This window comes from Hemicordylus capensis, chromosome 6 (genome assembly GCF_027244095.1).
Source record: "Hemicordylus capensis ecotype Gifberg chromosome 6, rHemCap1.1.pri, whole genome shotgun sequence".
Classification (NCBI taxonomy): Eukaryota; Metazoa; Chordata; class Lepidosauria; order Squamata; family Cordylidae; genus Hemicordylus; species Hemicordylus capensis.
This window is the reverse complement of record NC_069662.1, coordinates 119,395,977-119,418,165: the sequence shown is the minus strand read 5'-3', so window position 1 is coordinate 119,418,165 and position 22,189 is coordinate 119,395,977. Positions and strand designations below refer to the sequence as shown.

General features: G+C 40.3%; 1 protein-coding gene across 7 annotated transcripts in view; it reads right to left on the bottom strand.

The window, feature by feature from the left end:
* Positions 1-1,145: 1,145 nt before the first annotated feature.
* Positions 1,146-22,189, bottom strand: part of HYCC1 (hyccin PI4KA lipid kinase complex subunit 1) — a 36,926-nt gene continuing 15,882 nt past the window's right edge. Inside the window, exons 8-12 of one of the 7 annotated variants that reach the window (XR_008309919.1) lie at positions 17,672-17,788; positions 14,106-14,193; positions 12,584-12,743; positions 5,982-6,689; positions 1,236-4,593 (exon numbers count right to left, since the gene is read on the bottom strand). Coding sequence is in view for 4 of the 7 variants with exons in the window: in XM_053262150.1 (XP_053118125.1) it covers positions 6,136-6,689; positions 12,584-12,743; positions 14,106-14,193; positions 17,672-17,788 (919 nt within the window). In the remaining 3 variants the exon portion in view is untranslated. Of the gene's footprint in view, positions 6,690-8,253; positions 8,550-11,429; positions 11,592-12,583; positions 12,744-14,105; positions 14,194-17,671; positions 17,789-22,189 lie in introns of those variants that run through there. The other 6 variants (XM_053262152.1, XR_008309920.1, XM_053262151.1 and 3 more) reach the window with 6 other exon arrangements.

Here is a 22,189-nt window from a genome sequence, read left to right as displayed (position 1 = left end):
GCCACCGCAAGCTATGCATCAGCCCCTACCCACCATACAATATTTTTAACACATGGGTTCTTGAGGGCACAAACAGTAACTAAACACACAAGAATGTAATATTAAAATGGTATATTTATGCAAATATGCATTAGCAGAAACATTTCAACATATTCCCATCCGACATATTCCCCCCCCCCCTTCTCTAAAGCACCCAGCACAGCTCACAATCACACTTGGCTGCCCAGTGCCAGTGGCAACCACACCACCCAGGACAGACTAAAGAGGATTTGGGGTCCCCAGGGGGTGTTGAGGCCCTGGACCTCGACCCCAAAGTCCAGAGGTAAGAGTGCCACTGTTCTCCTGAAGAGCCAGGCTTTTGCTGTCTGCTGAAAGGTGAACAGTGACTAGGTCACGTGGGCCCTTAGATCAAAATTCTAAGAATTTCTTAGAGCATAGGAGACTAAAAAGGACCTCCCCCTCGTGCCAATTTACCTCACTTCTGAAGGCAGGGGAACATGAAGCAGGCACATCAGTAGTTTGAACACCCTTGAAAGCAGCACTGGCTCAGTAGCAGTGTTCTCTCTAATTTTTTCTCATCTGTGTGCGGAATGAGTTTTGTTCTGGGCAGCAGTATCATGGCAGTGTGTACACACATGTATACAGAGTGGGATCTTCCCGATTCAATCCAAGCGGGATCCACAATTAACTGTGCGGACTTCAAAAACGTGTGTGCATGCACACACGTGTTAGAGGGAACACTGTTCAGCAGGGAAGCCTCATTCAGCTAGGATGAATTCAGTGCAGGCAATTAATAAATGGTCCCTCAAATATGGAATACGAAGATGGGCATACAGAGCAGAAAGAAAACAGGTACTTGACCACATAAAACAATCATCATCACAGCATGAAATGTTTTTGTTGTTGACCTACAACAAGTTACCCTATTTCCCTGTATAAGGTAGGAAACGTTATTTTGCATCAATTATAACACTGATCCTTCTGTTTTATAGTAATGGAATTAAGGTACAATCAATCATGGCAATCTACATATGATTCCAGTGCTAAGTGCCTTACACATTAGGTTGTACCATATGGTAATATGTCTTTCAGATGTTTATACTACACTTCCCACTCCAAGATTCAGGGACAAATTAGCATGACAGTACTGGCAAATTAAAATATTTAATACCACTGAATACACCAAGGTACAGTTTACCATGGATGGACTACCAAAAGAAAACAGGAGTAGTGTGCATGTTTATTTTTTTTTTATTATGCTAGAAGCTTTCAGGGATCCTTGCCTCCTATGCGCCATCAGAATTGGAAATAAAAAATTGAATACAAGAAGGTGATCTGCACAGTACATTACCTTTGAAAGGCAAAATAAAGATGCATCATTGAGAGGTAGCAGGGGAAGGCAGTATGATGAACATTATTAACAGTGTTCCTACACTGTTGAAAAGCGATTACAGAAATCTGACCCAGTATTAGAATACTGAAGTTTGTATTTTCTTCATAGGTTTGTTTGTACGCATTGCCATACTAGAAGTACAGAAATCTCTCGATGAAGTACTGAAGAGGTATGGCTTGAAGAATGGTATTTGTCACAAGGCCTTAGTGTGGCCTAAAGTCCTGGTTATGTAAAAAAGACAACCAAATATTAAGTAATATAAATCCTCCCAATCTACAACTTCACATCCAGCCAGCAAGAAGAAACAGAATTCCAATATACACTTTAGTATCCATGATGTACATAGCTCCGTAACCAAGATTCCACTCTGGTTCCAATGGCTACAAAAAACTAGTCAAACAATGCAGACTCCTAACTTTAGGAATGTGAATTCTAGGTAGGAAGTTTATTAAACTCTACAAAACAAGCATTTAGTTATTCACAAACCACAATACCAAAGAGAATGTGGCACACATTTAAACTCTCATATTGTTAAGGAAAAATGTAGCAACTGGTGTTAAGTTATTCAAAATATACATCTAGTTTGTTTTAATTTTTGAAGTTTAGAAACGGAGCTATGCAAATACAAAAGGCTGAAGTAGTGATTTGTACAAAGAACTGGCTTTTAAAAAAACCAAAACATGGAAAAGCAAATTGTCTCCATCACAAAAATATACATTCATAAATCTCTAGTATTGATCAAAAGGGCGTAGTTCTCAAAGACTGCTAAAAAATAATAGGTACACAGTATTCTTCCAAAAGTTATGGTCTCCAGATATTTTCATTAAATGTTCATTTCTTCTTAAAAATCAATTTTGTTGTCACAGCAAAGTCGAACACATACATTCCAATTATATTTATCTTATTTCTCTAAAGAACATGACTCACTGAACACCTACACAGGTTAGTTCCACTTACTTCAACTGGACTGCACAAATGGTGAGTCACTAAATGAACCAGCTACTGTTGCAAATAAGGAACAAAAGGTTATCAATTTGAATTTAATAGAAAACAAGGTTCACCCAACCACTTTTCATAGTCTTTTCATTCCTCAAAATACTATGTTCCAACCTTCTTTAAAGTTAAGTTTCCAATTGCACCCACTCAGTTTTAATACTTTTAAATATTGACAAATAAAGCATAATTCATTACTAACAATCAAAGTTTGCTGTTAAATCCCAGAGCTGAGATTATACAACCTCACTAAAAAGTCAGAATTAAAATTTGTGAAGCTTCAAACAGAATGAGCACCACAATGCTTTTTCAGAATGGAAACTGCTACATGCCTGGAAAACTTAGTAAGCACACATCCAGCTCCACAATACTAAGGTCCCAAAACTCTCATATAGAAACATTTCTAGGCTCAAAAGCTTAGAAGACATTTTGAGCAAGCTGGTACAAAGCTCAAAGAGAATATCCAAATTTCCCTAAATTAATTGGAGTTCATAGATGGTGAAATTCACATCTATGAAAACTGTATAGTAAACCAAATTATTCCATGTGCGTAGGCCTGTACAAATGACATCGTAAGAAAATGTAGGCCACTTTTAGAGACTACTCAAATGTATTCCCTGATGAACTGTTTATCAAAATGCACTGGAACTGTCTGCCTTTGCTTTTGTACTGATGCAGAGTTTGTGGTTTTCGACTCCAGTTTCTGTTTTAGGCATATACATAAACACAAATTAATTGTACATGTGCAGAAAGTTCCCTCAGGAAACATGCATGCGTAAACATGAGAACTGTCATGCATCCTATTGCAGAATTACTTCAAAAGCAACAAGCCTGGTTGGAAACTTGAGATACATGTTGTTCTCACATTTGTTGCAGCACATGGAGAAGTTCTAGAACAAGATTACTTTAATGTGCAAAAGAGAGCATATTGGTTTTAACAAAACAAAAGATATCACCTAGCACTTAAAACTACAGCACTGTAAACATATTTAAAAACCACGGGCAGGATCAGGCTAAGCTTGCACTTACAAAAGTAAATTCTGCTTCTGCAAGATGGGAGTGGGGAGGAAGAGAGGGCAATTTTCAATTATCGATGCCCTTCCCTCTGCTGCTCCCTGAAAATATTTCCACAAGGATCCCCCAACCCTCAATGACATATTGAGGGGGGCATTGGGGCAATAGAGGGAAGGGGGGGTTAATTAAAAATATCTCTTCTCTCCCCTTGAGTAAGCAGAATGTGTTTCCAGGAGTATAAGGTTAGTCTGAATCCTTCCCCCTTATTTTTTGTGTTATGGCATTTTAAGTAGCTTCAGGAAGAAGTTTAATAGCTTTCAGTTATAATGGCTGTATATTCCTGTATAAAAGTTACTCTCTTCTACCTATAACAAAGTTTTTAAAAAGCCAGTAAAATATCTAAATACATAGAAAACTGTAAATGCTTTAGCTTGTTAAAGATAAAGCTCATTAATACTGTTACAAATACAACAGTGATTTCAGCAGATTAAAACAATCCTACTTCAGAATTTAGGCCCCATCCATTGCAGTTTCAATTTTTCCAGAAACCTCTATTTCATACAAAAACAGTTAGAAAAAGGATGCTACTTTTGGTTAGAAACTTCAATATCTGGAAATTCAGACAAGGGGATCCTTTGAATGTAGGTAGAATTTCTCATTAGATAGTGTATGGGAGTTAACTTGATATACAGCCCTTACATTCACAAAGTTTCAGCTGCCTGTGACTTTAAAATTTCAACCAATGAAACACAAGATTACCAACTATACACCTCTTTGCAATTACACAACTTCAAGAGAATGCCAGTGTGTGTGCGTGCGTGCGCACACACAAACACACACACACGCAAACATCAAAACCAGCTTAGGGGTGGAAAGAGGAGGAGGAAGTAGGTAAAGCCACTGCTCCATTGGAAGACTGTCTTGGATCCAAAGATCTCACAAAAGGAATAAATTATGCTCACACTAGGATGTATTGCCAATTTCTTCCAATCCAAGCCTCCAACATCCACATTTTGGAGGCCCCCAAAATGTCTAGAAAATGTCTAAAAAGGCTAGAGCTAGATCTTGGGGAGCGAATCAGAAAACATCCTCCGGCTTCCACAATAAGTACTTGCTTATTCAATAAGATCTAAGTCTATGGAATTATTGTGAACTTGAACAACGTCAATTTGTCGGTTTTAATGTTACTGCACCTGCAACAAACAGACAAGTTTTTAGATTTGAAGATTTACCACTTTTTGCCGACAAAAAAAAATAAAAATCAATTTAGCCCAAGGAAAAAACACATTAGCACAGATAAAAAACAGCACATCTAATTCCATATTAAGCATAATAGCCTAGTTACTAATTCCTTCAAGTTGCATGACTCTGTACATGCCTAGCAACGCAACAGAAAGCCAGCGCAGCTCATTGTGCTGGTTTGTGGCCTCAGAAGCAGCAAAGAAAACCTGCCTCCTTGTAATTGTGAACTGACCTTTTCTGTAAAATTGAAATTATATTATCAATAGCCCTATGCTGATGTATGAAACATACATGAGATAGAAGATCAGAATTGAACTACCCCAACCCAACACTTGTAAACTGGATTTCAGGTTGACATAGGGACCTTCACATACAGAGTCTAAAATACATGGGCCTGATCTGTGGACTACCACAACAGAGGTATGTCAGGCCCACATTTATTGGACTCCAAGTAAGCAAGCCTCTGTACATGTGAAACTGAGGCAGAATGTCAGGTAAGACGTCAGGGTGGGCTAATGTAATCTTAATCTCTCAGAGAGAGAGAGTGTGTGTGTGTGTGTGTATGTATGTATGTATGTTTTGAATCCTAGCATAGGGCTGATGAGCCAAAAGAAGACAGAGCCTTCATATCTTCCTTCACAGATTAAATTTGGACACTACATTTTGAAAAGTGTTGGTTGCAGATGACTACAGAAGCCAAACTTTTATACCTGAAAGTGGGTAGCAAAGAACATGGTGAGTTTCAAAACTGCACACAGTGGCTTCTACTCAACAAACCCATGTACAACTGTGTGCACACAACGGGGGTTGTTTTTTCAACACAAGTACTTATCTTGAGCAGAACAACAAAGTGCTTTTAAAAACATTGGGTATAAGAACAGCTCTTAATTCAGTGGGGCCAAAGGAAGAAACAAAAGGAAGGTGCTAGCTGTGTGTGAGGAGCTGACACATGTTCTAGAACATGACCACTCATAACAAGGTTTTTCAAAACAGACAGCTCAAGTCTGTAAAGAAAGGACATCCCAGAAGAAAGATTTCCTCTGGCACTGGTCTATTATAATGATTGACCAACAGGAGTCTAGCTGCAGTATTGTTACCAATTTCATTTCCAGAGTTAGGAGTCCTATAGACTCCTGTATTACAGTAACAGCATTACTGCAGAATACTTACAAAATTTATATACAACCAGGACTAGTGCATCTTACACGACACCCAACATACAAAATGGTAAACTTAACTCGACAAAATTTTCAAAGTTTGTGATAGCAGTTAGTACTGTCAGAGTATGCAGGGGGAAGTCGCAATATAAAAGACCAACAAGTAATCTCATTAAACTTACTGAACTCCTTTAAACTTTCAGTTTAGACACTACTTTCAAACAAAGGACATTTTCCAGGACAGCTCAAAAGAAATGTTTAGAAAAGGGATATCAGGGAGCATAATGTATGGTATTATCATCAATGGATGCTCTTCTATACAAACAAATTCATCAGTTAATCTGCTGACAGTGTAATGCTGATGGTAGGTGGCCGCTGCTGATTTGGCTGTTTGTTTGAAACAGGAAGTTCTATTCTTTCAGCTTCAAAAATCAAGTTATCCTCTTGCAGGCTGCACACTGAAAACCTGTTTGTTTCTGTGCCACTGTGATTATTTGGGATCACACCACCACTGACTTGCTCAAAGGATTTACTAAAAAGAGTAGTACTAGTTCTAGCCAAACTGTGACTGCCTGGCTTAGGCAGGGACTGACTGCTAGTCAGGGTCAATCTCTTTAAAGACAGAAGCTCCAAGTTCTCACTCATCGCTCTCTGGTTTTGCTTACGAGACAAGTGCTCTTTGTAGGATTCTCCAATAGCTTCTTTTTCTTTCCCCCCAGCTTTACTTCCTCCAGATCGTCGCTGAATCTTGCCTAGAAGAATCTTGTTACTGGCACTGCTGCTGTTTGATAAAGCAGAGTGATTTATTGTAGGAGTAGCCCTAGAGTAAAAACCTTCGTCAACTTCAGATACTTCTATCAGTTCATCTTCTGGAATTCCTAGTTCGTTACCTGCACAAAGGAAAAAAGGTGGTTAATATATTAACTTTTGTTAAGTTTTACAACTGATTTGATTATATGCTGCTAGATTCTGGCATTTCCCAGCACAAAGCAAAGGAATACAGAGCAGATAGTGAACTTACCTATGGTATCAGATTGGAGATAAAATATAAATTATACTGTACAAGCAGCAAAGTGAGTTTACTAAATCAAGAAGCATGCCAATAATCTCAATTTGTAGTGATTTTTCATCAAAAAAATTGTTATTCATGCAAAAGATCAGAAAGTTGTTAAAAACATTAGAGAAAGCTAGAAAAAAGGTATTAACCCAAGTATGTGCAAAGGCATCTACTGGGGTGTGCATGGATGGTTTGAGGCAAACCAATCCGCACAAGCGGCTTGATCATGTACAAGGGGGCCGGTCTGTGATTAAGTTGAAGCCGGTTTGCAGTGGACCAGTTCAAGCTGGGCTTGGTTAGGGTGGTGAGAGATCTTTAAAAGTCAAGGAGATGGTCACTTCTTACTGGCTGTACCGGAGCTGAGCAGCGGTGAGTCCACCAGCAGCCCACGCATGGCGGTGACGCAGTTCCAGCACTTAACCAGGCCTCTGTGCCGGAGCTGCACCACTGCACAGCCACGTGTAGATTGCTGGCAGGAGTGCCGCTATTCCAGGCAGCTTCCAGATAGCCAGCACCAGTTAAGCAGCCAGCTTCCTGGAGCAGTGGTGCTCCCATCAGCAGCCCATGCATGGCAGCAGCACTAACCCTGTGCCACTGCCATACACAGACTTCTGGCAGGAGCGCTGCTGCTCCTGGCAGCTTCCAGGTAAGCGGTGCCAACTACCACCCTTCAGTCGTCACCCTAATCAAGCTGGCTCAAACTGGCAAACCAATTTGAACTGGTTCGGTCAAAAGGGCTAGTTTGACCAAACTGGTTCGGTCCAAATTTGGACTGAACTACCAGAAAAGAAAAGGAAAAGGTCCATGCACACCCTAGCATCTACATAGTATCTGCATAGCAAATCAATCATGGAGCTAGATAATCAGGACACCATAATATCCAATATGGCATCACCTGCAGGCTCTCACATTTTTAGCAAACCCAACCATATTTATTTTTTCCAAGGACTGAAAGGTCACATTCTGCAGTAGATTATGTTTAGTGATAAGGCAAGGCCGGAAACCTAACACACTGGAGTATATGCGCTCAAGGACTGCAAAGATCATAAATGATAAAATGGAAAAAGAATAAAACAAGTTTACATTGATGATGTAAAATTTGAAAGCAAAATTTCCCTTAAGCAGATTGATATAGCTAAAACATGCTCAAGGTCAGCCCAAGTTGAAGGCCAGAAAGTTAGTACCGTCTGCCAATGTGAAGTCTCTCAGTGTGGTTTCCCAAAGTAAAACAAACTGACTTGCTACAGGCATGCTCTCAATTTATTCAGCACAATGACCCTTTCTAAGTTCTATGTGCAAAGCATGCAGTTGTATTTTACGAAAAGGTAACATGCAAAATATACTTCTTGTATACTGCAATCCTCCAAACATGCAGCAGTGACCCTTTCAATCGATACCTTTGAGTGTAGCTACAAAGTGCTCTGCTAAAACTGCACTCTGCCAGGTGAGCTTATTCCATCCTCCATAATTTTTCTTACAGATTTTTGCCTCCTGATCTCTGGCATGCCTTTGCTGTCAACTCTAGGATCTGTAGGAGTTTCATGTACACCCTGCATATGCTGAGCATCACTCTCTGCTGGTGCTCTGCTTTTTTCCCCATTCCCGGTTCTCTCTCCAGCCACATTTGTGACACTAATCTCGGGTATGACAAAGTTGCCCGAATCAGAAGTGTCATTAGCATTATCTGGTTGTTCTAGAATTAAAGATGGATAAGAAAAACAAAAAACAAAAAGGTGGCTGAAACAAAAATATGGAGACAAAAATAAAAGACAAATCTGACAAAACAAGGCTGAATGTTATGAAATCAGATGTTTTTGTTTATCAGCTTTGCATTAATGATATTTAGAAACATTAGTAGGATACATTAATCTCTAGGAGTAAAGACTCTCTGCTGCCCTCAAATACCAGAGGGTACTTGAACACAAAATTCTAAGCATTTAAACTAAACCCCAAATATGTCACAGTACTACACTCCAACACAAAACATCCATTTTATTGAAGATACCTTCAAAAGACCAACAGCATAAGAAATATTCTCCTTGTAGGTAGTACAATGCTATAGCGAAAACAAGTCACTCGAACAATAGTCAGCATTTCTGCATTAGTGTTATGCTATACAAAGTCAGATTTATGCTTAATATGGAGACCTTTTTCCATGATACTTAGAGCTTTAACAGAAAAATCACTTTCTATTAGTTATGGAATTTGAATGTTTCTGAACCTAGGCAGATGTGATTGTTATTTTTATTGGGGCAACATAGATTATCCTTCTCTATCTGAAGGGATCCCCATAGGGCTCAAAAGGCCCCTGTGTATGCAACTCACACATATTCAGTGACTGTTCCAGAGAATGCAAGCTGTGCATAGTCTTCCCACTCCCTGGGCCATCTTGGTGCGCTGCCCGCACGTATGCCAAGGGGGAAAGAAAGAAGTAATGGAGTCCTGTTGAGCTCCATGAGGCTCCCTCCCGCCAAGCACACTGCCCACACTAAGGGAAATCAACTGTGCTCATAGTTTGTATTATTCCTATTAGGTAAAGTTCTTCTAAGAAGGCAAGTCGTAGTGCAAGTCATAGTGCATTTTCTCCTAAAGGTCCCATCTTTTACTACTACTACTACTACATTTATATCCCGCTCTTCCTCCAAGGAGCCCAGAGCGGTGTACTACATACTTGAGTTTCTCCTCCTCACAACAACCCTGTGAAGTAGGTTAGGCTGAGAGAGAAGTGACTGGCCCAGAGTCACCCAGCTAGTATCATGGCTGAATGGGGATTTGAACTCGGGTCTCCCTGGTCCTAGTCTAACACTCAGGTCAAGCTTCATAAGTCTCCACAGATTTTCAAAATTAGCCAAGTATTACAAGGTTTTTGTGCTGTTGGTCTTTGTGGTGTATGAGCATCCAAGCTGATGTAAACCTGAAGACCAGCAAATTTAGCAAGAACCAGCAAGAGAAAGATTGGCAACACAATTGCTCAAATTATAAAGAACTTTCATGTGCACATGATGTGCATTTGTCGTCTTGCGCATTTTGAAAGTTCTTCTGTTCTCATTTACATCAACTCAACGCAAAACTGACTTTAAAAATGATATGCCAGAGGTCAAGCATGTTTAGAAGAAAAGCAACAAATTAAATATGCACACAATTGAACAGGTGATAAGAACTGGAAAAGATGAATAGCAAAATACTCTTCATTAACCAGTGGAGATAGACCAGTATTTGAACAAAAATCAACTCACTAAAGGTCATAAGAAGGGCATGAGCTTTCGAACAAAGTGGGATGCTCTGTCCAAAATGAAAATGCAAACCGATCACAAGTATAGAATCACCATCAAATCATTTTACACTTCAGGCAGGAGGGAGGACAGACAAGCAACATTAGACACAGCTGGATCATTAAGTGTATTTTCATAAGTACCCTGCAAATCAAACGGTAAACCAACTCATTCATCTTTGAGGTTTTGTGACAGCATTCAGTAGTCTGTTTTATAAAATCAGACAAATCTGACCACTGCACATTTAAAGAAAGAAAAAAGTTAAGTTGTATTTCACTGAAGCACTTTGGAGCTCATTCTGAATTCAAATCTTAACTCTAAGGATTCAAACAACAATATCATGTTACCAGCACCATCAGAAGGGCTGCAGGGTATTTTTCTACTATGGCTACTACAATAGACTGAACATAAAAAGTTGTCCGATAAGGTCTTATGAAGACTAAGCAGAAAGTGTATGACTTAGAGAATAGAATCAGTTCATAGGAGAAACGTCAGCAAGAGCTTTAAGGAAAAACAGGTTGCTCACCTGTAACTTGTGATCTTGATCTATAAAACAGAAATTCACCCCAAATCCTGCCACTGTACAGTATTTTGGATGGAAAACCAAGACCTCTCAGAGCTTCTGTCAAACTCTAAAATGGCTATCATATTAACCTCATGACTGACCAGCTAAGATCACTGTCCTTGGTCAAGTGAAAATACATCAGCATATTTTTAAAAGGAGAAGCATCTGGACCTACATTCTATGGGACATCTCCTTTTTAAAAATCCAGAATGCTTCCCAAGATATTAATATTCCAGGCATTCAAGGATATAAGTGTCCACACCCACAGTGCAGGTACTATCTATGGAGTGCAGGTTTCAGTGAGAAATATTGTCCCACTGCTGCGTAAAGAGGTCACACTCCAGTTACAGGGATCATGTTCTCTCTGGTCAGATTCAATAAGTTGGGGTAGCAGGGTAGTGAGACCAGTTGGATTCCACCAGTATGCATACTGGTTGACACCAAAGTCATACAGTAGGTAGTAAAACAAGGGAAATAAGGGGAAGGCATAGATGACAACCCCGATCCATAATGAAATATCCCTACTTCCAATCAGTTTGTGATGAACAGCTCACTGTTCAGACTTCCCACACCACCCCGCCTCAATATCTTCACCCACTTTATTTTTACTCACACAGTAATTACAAAACGGTCCCTCAAATGCCCAACTGCTAGCTTCCTCTCCATTAAATTGTAGCATCTCCTTCCTGAACTGTAAGTTTATGGCCTACTTCCATCTGTGACAATACTCGCATACCTGGCAAATTATCCTTCTTCATAACAAAGACACTTTTCATCTTTACTGAAGTCAGCTGTTTTACTAATACTATCAAGCCTCTCGCCTGTTATCTGCTGCAGCAAACACTTGTCCTAACCATTGACTCGTGAATTTCAGCACCTGTATCATCAAGCATGACTCCTGCAGGAAGGCAACATTAAACAAGCATTTCTGAAATGTGCAAGTATTTCTCTGGACTATCAATATCTTTTCAATTAAATTTAAAAAAATTGTATTAGCAGCAGGAAGCAACCCTATAATCCAAGCCATTTGACTGCAATCCTGCAAATAACTGAATTTGGGCAGCACTCCAAAGCTCTCTCACTGATCTCTCCCAAGGAGGAAGAGACAAGTCAGAAGCAACAACTGGTTTCTGATAGCAACCAAAAATATTTCTTGTTTTTTCTTTTTTTTAAAAGCACACCTACTAGAATTCTTTTAGTATGCAGCATTTTAATATGCTCAACTTCATCCGAACAGATCCCCTTATTTGCTACCACTCACCTATAGGGATCAGGCTTTAACCCCTTGCAAGCTGCAATGCCCTAATACAGCTCCAACGCAGCAGTCAGAAATCATTACTGATTTGTAATGATACTGATATCAATGTGTTTTCTCCAGGGATGGACTATATAGTTCAACTGAAAGAATAGACTGAGAGTACATCTACAGACTAGAAAATATGACATGTTTGGGGAAAAGTTACCTCAGTTTCTCACTGTGATACTTTCAATGTTAAAATGTTAATTCACAGCTGTGTGACCTGTTAGAGCCCTTCCCTTGCCGCCTTCTCTTCACTCGTAATTGAGTGGGGGCAGGAGATAGGCTGTCTCTGTCTTCCAGAGGCTTCATTTTTAAAAGTGATGTGTTTTTCTTTCGCTGTCCTTCTAGGTGTCTGAGTGGCCCTGGCAATTCTAGAAGCAGCTGGATCATCCAGACACCTAGTGGGACAGCTTTTCTTCTAGGACCCTGAACAGGATCCTCACAATCATAGTACCAACAGTGAAAATCACAGTATCTTCTTACTATTAAAAGAAAGTGGAATAGCTCAACTACATAACAGTTGCCACTTGTCACTAAGTCTTTGTAACTGAAGTCTAATAAGTGGTATTTTAAACAACTGCACTCCTTACCATGCCTTTTCCATCGATGTCCCCGAATAGACATGCTGGTCACTGCATTTCTTGATATTCTAGATGCAGTAGGTGTAATTTCAACCTGAATGCATTTTGTACCTTCTTTATTTGATTTTATGGCACCTTGAGGCAGTGAAGCTTTTATTGCATTTGCAACCTAAAAAAAAAAAGCACCCCAAAAGTGAGATTCTCAACATTAACACCAGCTTTCAAATTAAGTAACACTTGTATATCAAGGCATTTATCAATGTTGGACATATTGCTACCACAAGATTGGTAATTATTTCATTTTAATCGCTAGAATTATGGCTTTACTTCAGAGGGTTTCTAAACAATTCAAATTAAGAACACTTGCTTTAAGAGGAATTGTGAGAGGCCATTTTCGAACTTGACTATTTGATACTGTCCTTCCTGGCTGTCCTTTAGCTACCAAATCAAACTGATTGCACAGAAGCTCTGGCTTCTGTACACTACCCAGAGATGTGTCTATTGTAGAGCTAGCATAGTATACTATCATAGTACATATGTACACTGTGGTGCATAACCATCTTGGCCTCTGGTCAAACTAACTTTACAAGTTTACACACCTTTCTGGGGGCTAGTTTTGCCTTCTACAGGATGCAGCATGAACTGCACTGCTGCATTTAAAGTGCGTTAATTTTGGTGAAACTTCCACAGGTGACTTCTGGGCAGTTCCCATGACAACATATTCTTCCTTCCTGCCCCCACATTCTGGGAGCAGCTTTGCAACCATTTAATGTTTTGCATAAAATAGGTGCTTATTGTTATCAGTGCTTATGTAACCCCCGCTAGCTTGGCAAAGAGGCACCTTTTAACGTGGTGATTCTCTATTTAGCAGGGGGCGAGTAACTGGCCCTATCCACCCCCAGTACAGTATCTCCAGTGTCTGTTGCTCGTGTCTATCTTATGTTTCTTTTTAGATTGTGAACAGGGATCCATCCATCTTATTTATTTATTATTTCTCTGTGTAAACTGCTCTGAGCCATTTTTGGAAGGACAGTATAGAAATCAAACAAACCAACGAACAAACAAATGTAGCCTTTTTGAGGAAAAATTATGCAAGGCTACCTTTGTTGTCATTCAGGAATTTGTTATAAAGTTTTCCCCATGAGTGATCTAAACTACACCAGAATCCGACTGCAATTTAGTCTAGTCAGTTTTGCCAGTCCAGTGATCTACAGCATATGGAAGAAGCAGCTGTAGTTAAAAAAAAAAGGAAGCAAACAGGCTCTTTCCCCTGGAGCTAAGTTACACTTCTCCCTCTATTATATATGTACAGTTACCGCTACCAACTGCATAGCATGAAGAGGAAAGCTGTTCCCAGCGCTCTTCAGAAATAATGTTCTGGACACAGTTTTAAAAAATAATTGCATCTCACTAACATTATGTTGCATCACCGGACTGGGACAACATTGGTGTCAACATTTCCAATATGTTCTGTTGAATTAACTCCTACTCATTTCATTTACAGATGACAAACTGGACACAAGACACCTACCAATAGTGGTTCTGGATATAACTCCAGTTGTGCTCTGTATAAAATATCATCCATCGCTTTACGTGCCAGGTCCCATTCTCCATTATAACTGGGGAATAAAAAAATTAAAAAACTTGATTGTTAACTGCAAGATCTCTTTTATTTTTATTTATTTATTATATTTATATACCGCCCAACATATACATCCCTAGGAGGTATACATAAATATAAAACAGAATAAAATGATAACCAAAACATGTTATGTTTGATATAACAGACCATTTAAAATTAATTGATTAAAAACCCCAAGCAATCAGGTATATCTTAAGTGTCTTTTTAACAACAGCCAGAGATGGAGAAGTTCTGATTTTGACAGAGAGTACATTCCAGAGCCCCAGGGCAGCCCAAGGGCCTGGCCCTGAGTAGCCACTCAATGAGCCAGGGGTAACCGTAACCAGACCTCCCCAAATGATCTTAGTAGGTGGCAGGGTTCATGACAAAGGAGGCACTGTCTCAAGTACCCTGGACCCAAGCCACTAAGGACTTTATAGCTAATAACCAGCACTTTGTATTTCACTCAGAAACACATGGGCAACCAGTGCAGTTTTTAAAATCAGTGTTACATGGTCTTTTCAGGTTATCCTGGAAACAAGTCTGGCTGCCACACACTACACCAACTGTAGCTTACGGACTATGTACAAACGCAGCCCACTTAAGAGTGCATTACAGCAGTCAAGCCTTAAGGTTACCAGCACATGTAACACTGTTTTAAGGTTATTTACTTCCAGAAATGGGCAACACTGATATATCAGTCAAAGCTGATAAAAAGCACCCTTGGCTGCCATCTCAACCTGAGAAAAGAGAGTTTTGAATCCAGGAGCACTACCAAGCTACATATTTGTTCTTTCTGAGGGAGTGTAACCCCATCCAGAACAGGCAGATCTAAACCATCTCTTGAGTTCTGACCCCACACAGTCAGTACCTCCATCTTATTTGGATTCAACCTCAGTTTATCATCCTTACTCCAGCCCATTACCACTTCCATGCAGGCATTTGGGGAAATTAAGTCATTACCTGATGAAGCTGATATGGAGAAATAGATCTGGGTGTCATGCACATACTGATAACACCCTACACCAAAGATCCTGATGATCTCTCCCCAGCAGTTTCATGTAGATGTTAAAGAGCATTGGAGAAAGTATGGAGCCTTGTGATACTCCATACATTAACTCCCACTTTGAAGAGCAACAGTCTCCAAGCAACACCATCTGGAATCTGCCAGGGAGATAGGGATGGAACCACTGTATAACAGTGCAACCCAATAGTACACCATGGCCAATGGTATCAAAAGCCGCCAAGAGATCCAAAGGGATCAACAGAGTCTCACTCCCTCTGTCAAATCCAACTGGAAATCATCCATCAGGTTGACCAAGACAAACTCAGACCACAGCCTGCCTGAAAGCCAGTTTGAAATGGGTCTAGATAATAGTGACTATTCTGTTATTATAGGCATATTTAATTAATTAGATTAATTTTGAGTGAACCCGTTATTGTAAAAGTAATCAAGTGAATATTTAAGAAGCATTATTAAAAACAGTTAACATATTTTGAAAGATACAAAAAAATAAATTACACAAGTTCTGGTCAGTAAAAATTGCAAACACAAGAGCAAGCAGGCTTCCCTCTAAGGTGCACATGCATGCCCCAACTTCCAGGCCTCTACACAGCAGTTTCTGGCGGGCATGCAGTCTCTGCTGCACCCACCACTGCCACCCAACTGACCGGCACCCCATTTCCCCCCTTTCCCGGCCAGGAAACACTGCAACACTTTCCCCCTCTCCCCAGCCGGGTCGCCACTGCCTCCTTCCTCCCCTACGACAGCCAGACCTCCTCCTCCAGTTCCAGCTGCAGGACGGTGCAGCCTGAAGAGGATGGGAGTAAACAGGACAGGTGGAGGCGGCTCCCCCACCCGGAAACTCCCAGGCAGATAGAGTCCAGAGAGACCGGGGTTGGGAGGATGCAGCAGCTTCCTTCCCTGGTTCCCAACTGAGTTATGTCCTGGCTCCTGGCCACTCCCCCCCCCACCAGAGAGAGAGAAAGAGAGTGTATGTGTGTGATGTCCGCACAGTGCCTTGACTCTGCCACCCAGGACTGAACTCTTTCCACTCTATTATAAAAATTAGGGGGAACACTGGAAGCAAGTTATAGAAATCTCTATTTTAAAGTTCTGGAGCATGCAAAGAATTTTTCCTCTATGTCATAGGAACAAAGGAAGCTGCCTTATACTGAGTCAGACCATTGGTCCATTAGCTCAGCATTATCTACACAGACTGGCAGCAGCTCCTCCAACGTTACATGCAGGAGTGTCTCTCTCTGCCCTATCTGTAAACACCAAGGAGAGAACTTGGAACCTTCTGCAGGCAAGCATGCAGATGCTCCTCCTAGAGTGGCCCCATACCCTAAGGGAAATAACTTCTAGTGCTCACATGTAGTCTCCCATTCAATTGCAAAGCAGGAGATCCTGCTCAGCAAAGGGGACAATTCATGCTTGCTACCACAAGACCAGTTCTCCTCTGCTATCCATGCCTCGCACAGTAGTACATTCTCAGTGTTCTTCAGTTTCTATTCAACAGAAGTAGCAATTGAAGACGCAAAATATAATCCATATACACAAATACAAGAAAGATGGAATATAATCACAGCAGAATAAAGATACACATATGGTGTGGCATAGTTGTTAAGAGAATAAGCTATGGACCTAGATGCATCAGACTCAAGTTTCAGCTTGGCCATGAATTCACTAGGTGGCTTTAGGGAAGTTACTGTAGTGTTCAGATGCAACATGGAGCCAAGATTAGATCCTGGCATTGTATGGAGTCTGAGCTGCAGAGCACACACTCCCCACTTTGTTTCATGCATAAGGCTTGGAAATATTCTGCTCCTGGTTAAGAACAGGCCAGGATTAATCATTCCATCCAAATTGTACAATCCTGGATTGTTCTAACCAGTGCTCCAAAGCAAGCTATGATTTGAAATAAATTCAATTATTTTTAGCAATACATCTGAACCTAGCCAAGGCATTCAGAAGACATTCCACATGTTGGTGTTTTGCTATGTGTGTGGTTTTTAACAACTATTTTTTTTAATCATTAGCAGCCCACCTGTTTTTTAGATCAAAGAATTGGCTAAGGGTGGAGAGATTTACTATTTCTGAAATACATATGAAAGGTTTGAAATGTGTGTGAAAAGATGAGCATTTAAGAATAGGAGGTATCCTTTAGAGCAGGGGTTTTCAATCTTGGGTCCCCAGATGTTATTGGACTTCAACTCCCATAATCCCCAGCCCCAGTGGCCTTTGGTTGGGGATTATGGGAGTTGAAGACCAACAACATCTGGGGACCCAAGGTTGAGAACCCCTGCTTTAGAGGGACCAACATTATTACCAGCTGCTGAGAATCAACTATTTGCAGAAGCATCTATCCCTGGACAGGGCTATAATACAAGACAGCTTAAACACAATATGGTAAATGAGAGTACATTTCTAGGTAGGCAACATATAGTACAATACATACACTTATGGAACTTACAAAGCAAAATAAATCCCAGTTAACATTTGCACCATGAACTCAGAAGAAATGGGAATCCTGCTGTTTATGCCTTTGTACTTTCTCACTTGTTGTCGAGGATATCCACAAACACAGATCCTAAAAAAAACCCCATATGATTAGAATGGTTGATTTAGACTGCTTTATTGTGTGCATTATAATTATTTGATATTAGGAAGAATATCATGTATTTGTAAATCAGAAAGGATACCCCAACACACATATACACACTTCTCAAGTCCAAATAATCAATTTCACAAAATGTACTTAACAGTAGTTCCATATTCAGAAGAGAATAATCATGACAAAACCCTCCCCTTACTTGTCAATTAGAATCTAAGTGATAAAGAGATTTCCAGAAGTATTGTGTGTCTGTCCTAGATACTGCTTGACCAACTAGTTAGTGAACCATATGTAGCAGAGTGCACATCTGACTGACTCACAAAGGAATGATAAATATTTGAAGGCTACAACAGGCAACTAGTTCAACTTTCTATTAGTCAAGTTTGCCAGCTTGTTTAAGGCTCTAGTAGTGCACAGTATCAGTTTTAAGTTGAAATAGCTTATAAAGTTATTTCAAGTGCATGCCTTCTGCTTTGATCAAATGAATTAACTTTATAATATAAATATAAACATATGTAATGTTTATATAAAACCAAAATTTTATTTATACATTACAAAGCTTTGATCAATGTTGGTCTCAAAGCTGCTGGTGATATTACTGCTTGTAATAATAATAAGGTACAGTATCATCATTAGCAACTTTGGGATATATGTGGACTCCAGAAATCAGAGGTAAATGGAGCCACGATTAACAAGGTTCTCCTGTACAGGTAAACCCCTCCTGTATTCTACCGAAGCAAACCACAGTGCTCTGTGGGTGCCAGGAGTCGAAATCAACTTGATGGCACACTCTACCTTTACCAGTAGATTTTTGCAAGGAAAGAGCAGAGTACAATTTCTGAAATACAACGTTGAAACTGCCTTATCACACACTTATTTTTTCGAACAACTGAAGACAAAATTACACCAAATCACCTTGCAGTAAATTCATCTTCTGTGATGTCTCCAAAGAATTGTCCATATTTATCTTTTTATACCACCCTTCATCCTAAGACCCCAAAGCAGTTAACAAGGCAGCAATCATAAAACGTTCAATAAAAACAATCTCAACATAAAAGAAACACAGCTACATCCTAAAGAGAGAGCCAAAGTACTCAATGGCCAAAAGCCTGGATAAAAATGGACATACAGGAATCAACTAAGTCCCTTCAAGCAGAAGTTCTTCCACCATTATACTTACATCTGGAAAGTCTTGCTGATTTGAGGGCAGCATGTCTACAGAACACCACCACAATGCCTATCAGTAGGTACAAAAAGGTAGCACTCAAACTGGAAAGATGCTTTTATTAAGAATATCTGCTTAGATTTCCATTGTGGACTGATGATGATTGTGAAACATGTTATTAATGCTACACGTATCTTTATTTGTCTGGATTTAGTGTTTTTGCAGGATTGAAGTCAATACCTAGCAAATGATCGCTATATTAGTTCTGATTAAATCTTAGTTATGATTGCTATCTTAGTTCTCAATGTAACTTGTTATGACTGCTGCAATCTTAGTTCTCATTACAACTGTTTTGAGCTTTAAGTTTTTACGATATATTCTATAGTGTATTAAAAACTTGTTTCAGTTTGTTAGTACGCATGGATTTGTATTTCTATTCTAGCCTGGCAATCAGCCACATGTTTAACCACATTAATCTGCTACCTAGGTAATTTTATGCAACATTTTGACCAATTATCTTTTATCACTCTGGCAAAGGGCCCACTAAAAAAAGGCCCTTTTTTTTCCCATCTAAAAAAAACATTTGGTACCTTCCCAGAATAACCTAAATGGAGATTTAAAAATTTCAGTGCCAATGAGAAGCATACTTTCTTGCCAACCAAGACCATTTTTCTCCTTTTCTTTCTCCTACAAGCACATTGTTTGTAGGCTGAACAAATAAATACAAGCCCATTGAATTTGTTGTCATCAGAACAGCCCTAATTAGGCTTTAAGCCTCCATTTTGGCAAGTTCAATGTACAAGAGGGGCTTGTGTCTTAAAAACTGAACCCATTAGTTTGCATTTTAATGAAGTATTGCATGACCTGGCAGCTATTGTCCTGGGACATCAGAATACAATCATATCAGACTTTGCCCCAATTGACTAGCTCACCAAGGGTCCCCATCTACTTCCATTTCCTATCAACTAGGACTCACCATCTCAGTCACTGCAAGCCTTCACCTAGGAGTTGGCACACCCAAAACACCAACTTTTAGAGGGCTCTCCTGCCTTTTGCCATCTTTCTTTTGATCCCTAGAATTGTTCTTGGAATCCCAACTCCAGTGTGCACTCCAGCATCTCCAAAACCCCTTAGCATGGTGACTCACAGTGGGCACAGCTTCAACATGCTCTCTATGCTTACAACCCCAGCTTTCTCATATGCCATGCACAAGCCCTGCTTAGAATCCTTGATCTGGGGTGTTTACAAGATGCTACTGGGACCCCCTGGAGATTAAAGTGCTTTTGAAGCACCTGAGATGCTGCTCCACCCAGGTGAAGGCTTACTATTGTCCTGAGTTCTGGCCTCCACTTGAGTATTATTCCCCTTATTGAAGTTTGCCTGATCGGCAGGTACAAAAGGATAAATCTCTTCCCCCATCCCAGTTTCTCTTTTCTCACAAGCAGCTTAATTTTCATCATCCCTCACTTCTCTCTCCCCCTTCCATTGAAAGGGCCTTCATTTGCTGCATGATTGATGTACTGCTCCCCTCTAATAAAGGATTATTTCTACCTGGAAGGGGACTGCAACCTGCTAAGTGGTCTCAGCTGTGTTTGGGGGTTGCTAATATTTTTTTCTTTTACCCTCCTTTATAAGAGGATGAAGACAGAGGCTGAAGGGCACTGCCGATTTGGTTGAATATAGTCCTCTGGGATAAAGTTTATTAGGCTAAACCATTTTATTTGAATATATACAACATTTATCACAATTGTGCAACTCTGGGCAGTTTACAACATAAAATGGATTAAAAAATTTGAAAACTTTAAAACAATTTAAAGCCACAGTCTAGTTAAAAAGCTTGGGTGAAAAAATAAGACTTTAGAGACTTTTAATAAATTGTCAGAGATGGGGAGGCTCTTATTTCAGCAGGGAGCAAATTCCAGAGTCTTGGGGCAGCAACAGAGAAGGTTTGTCCCTGCGTAGCCACCAGTCAAGCTAGTGGCAACTGAAACAAAACTCTCCAGATGATCTCAATGGGCTATGGGGCTCATAGAAAAGGAGACATTCTCTTAATACCCAGGGCCTAACCTGTTTAGGGCTTTATTGGTTATAACCAGCACCTTGAGTTTTGCCCAGAAATTTATTGGGAGCCAGTGTAGCTCTTTTAGTATAGGAGTAATATGGTCTCTCCAAGAAGAAACCAGAGACTAACCTGGCTGCCGAATTCTGAACCAACTTCAGATTTTGAAGAGCAACAGTCTCCAAGGGACACTAATCTACCCAAGAAATAGAAGCTGAACCACTACAAAGCAGTGCCTCCCATCTCCCAACCTCTTCAGACACTCCAGAAGGATACTATGGTCGACAGTATCAAAGCCGCCAAGATTCAAAAGGACCAATAAAGTCACACTTCCTCTGTTAATTCTCCATTCAAGATCATCCATCTGGCTGACCAAGGCAGTCTCCAGCCCATAGCCCAGACAAAAGCCAGTTTGAAATGGGTCTAGATAATCAGTCTCCCCCAAGACTGCATGGAGCTGCGAGGACACCACCCTCTCAATTACCTTGCCCAGCCATAGCAGGTTGAAGACAGGCCTATAGTTGCTTAACTCCAAGGGATCCAAGGCAAGCTTCTTCAGAAAAGGTCTAATGATCACCTCCTTAAGGCAAGGAGGCATCCTACCCACCCTCAAAGTAGCATTTATAATATCTACCAGGCCTTCGACAACAACCCACCCCCCTCCGTCCGCCAGATAGTATAAGCCATACTGGGCAAGGGTCAAGAAAAGAGATTGTAGGCCACACTGCTCCAAGAAGCTTGTCCACATCCTTAGGAATCACAAACTGAAACTGATCCAGCCTAACCACATAAGAGGAGTTGCTGGACACCTCTGCATCAGACACTGCAGTAATTGCGGGATCTGAGTCTGTCGGCCCGAACACGAGATAATTTGTCCACAAAGAACTCATTGAAGACATCACAGTGGATAACTGATGGTTCCAAATTCTGATTCAAGTGACGAGGGGCACATACTAGCCCTCTCATAACCCTAACAACTCCACTGGACATGAGCTTGTGGGTGCAATATGGGCAGAAAAGAATTGTTTATTTCCACACATATTGCCTGGAGCATAGATCTTCAAATGTGCTCTATATTGTAACCTGTCTGATTAGAGTCTCTCTCTTCACTTACGCTCCAGTCATCTACCTTGCCACTGCACTCCAGTCATCT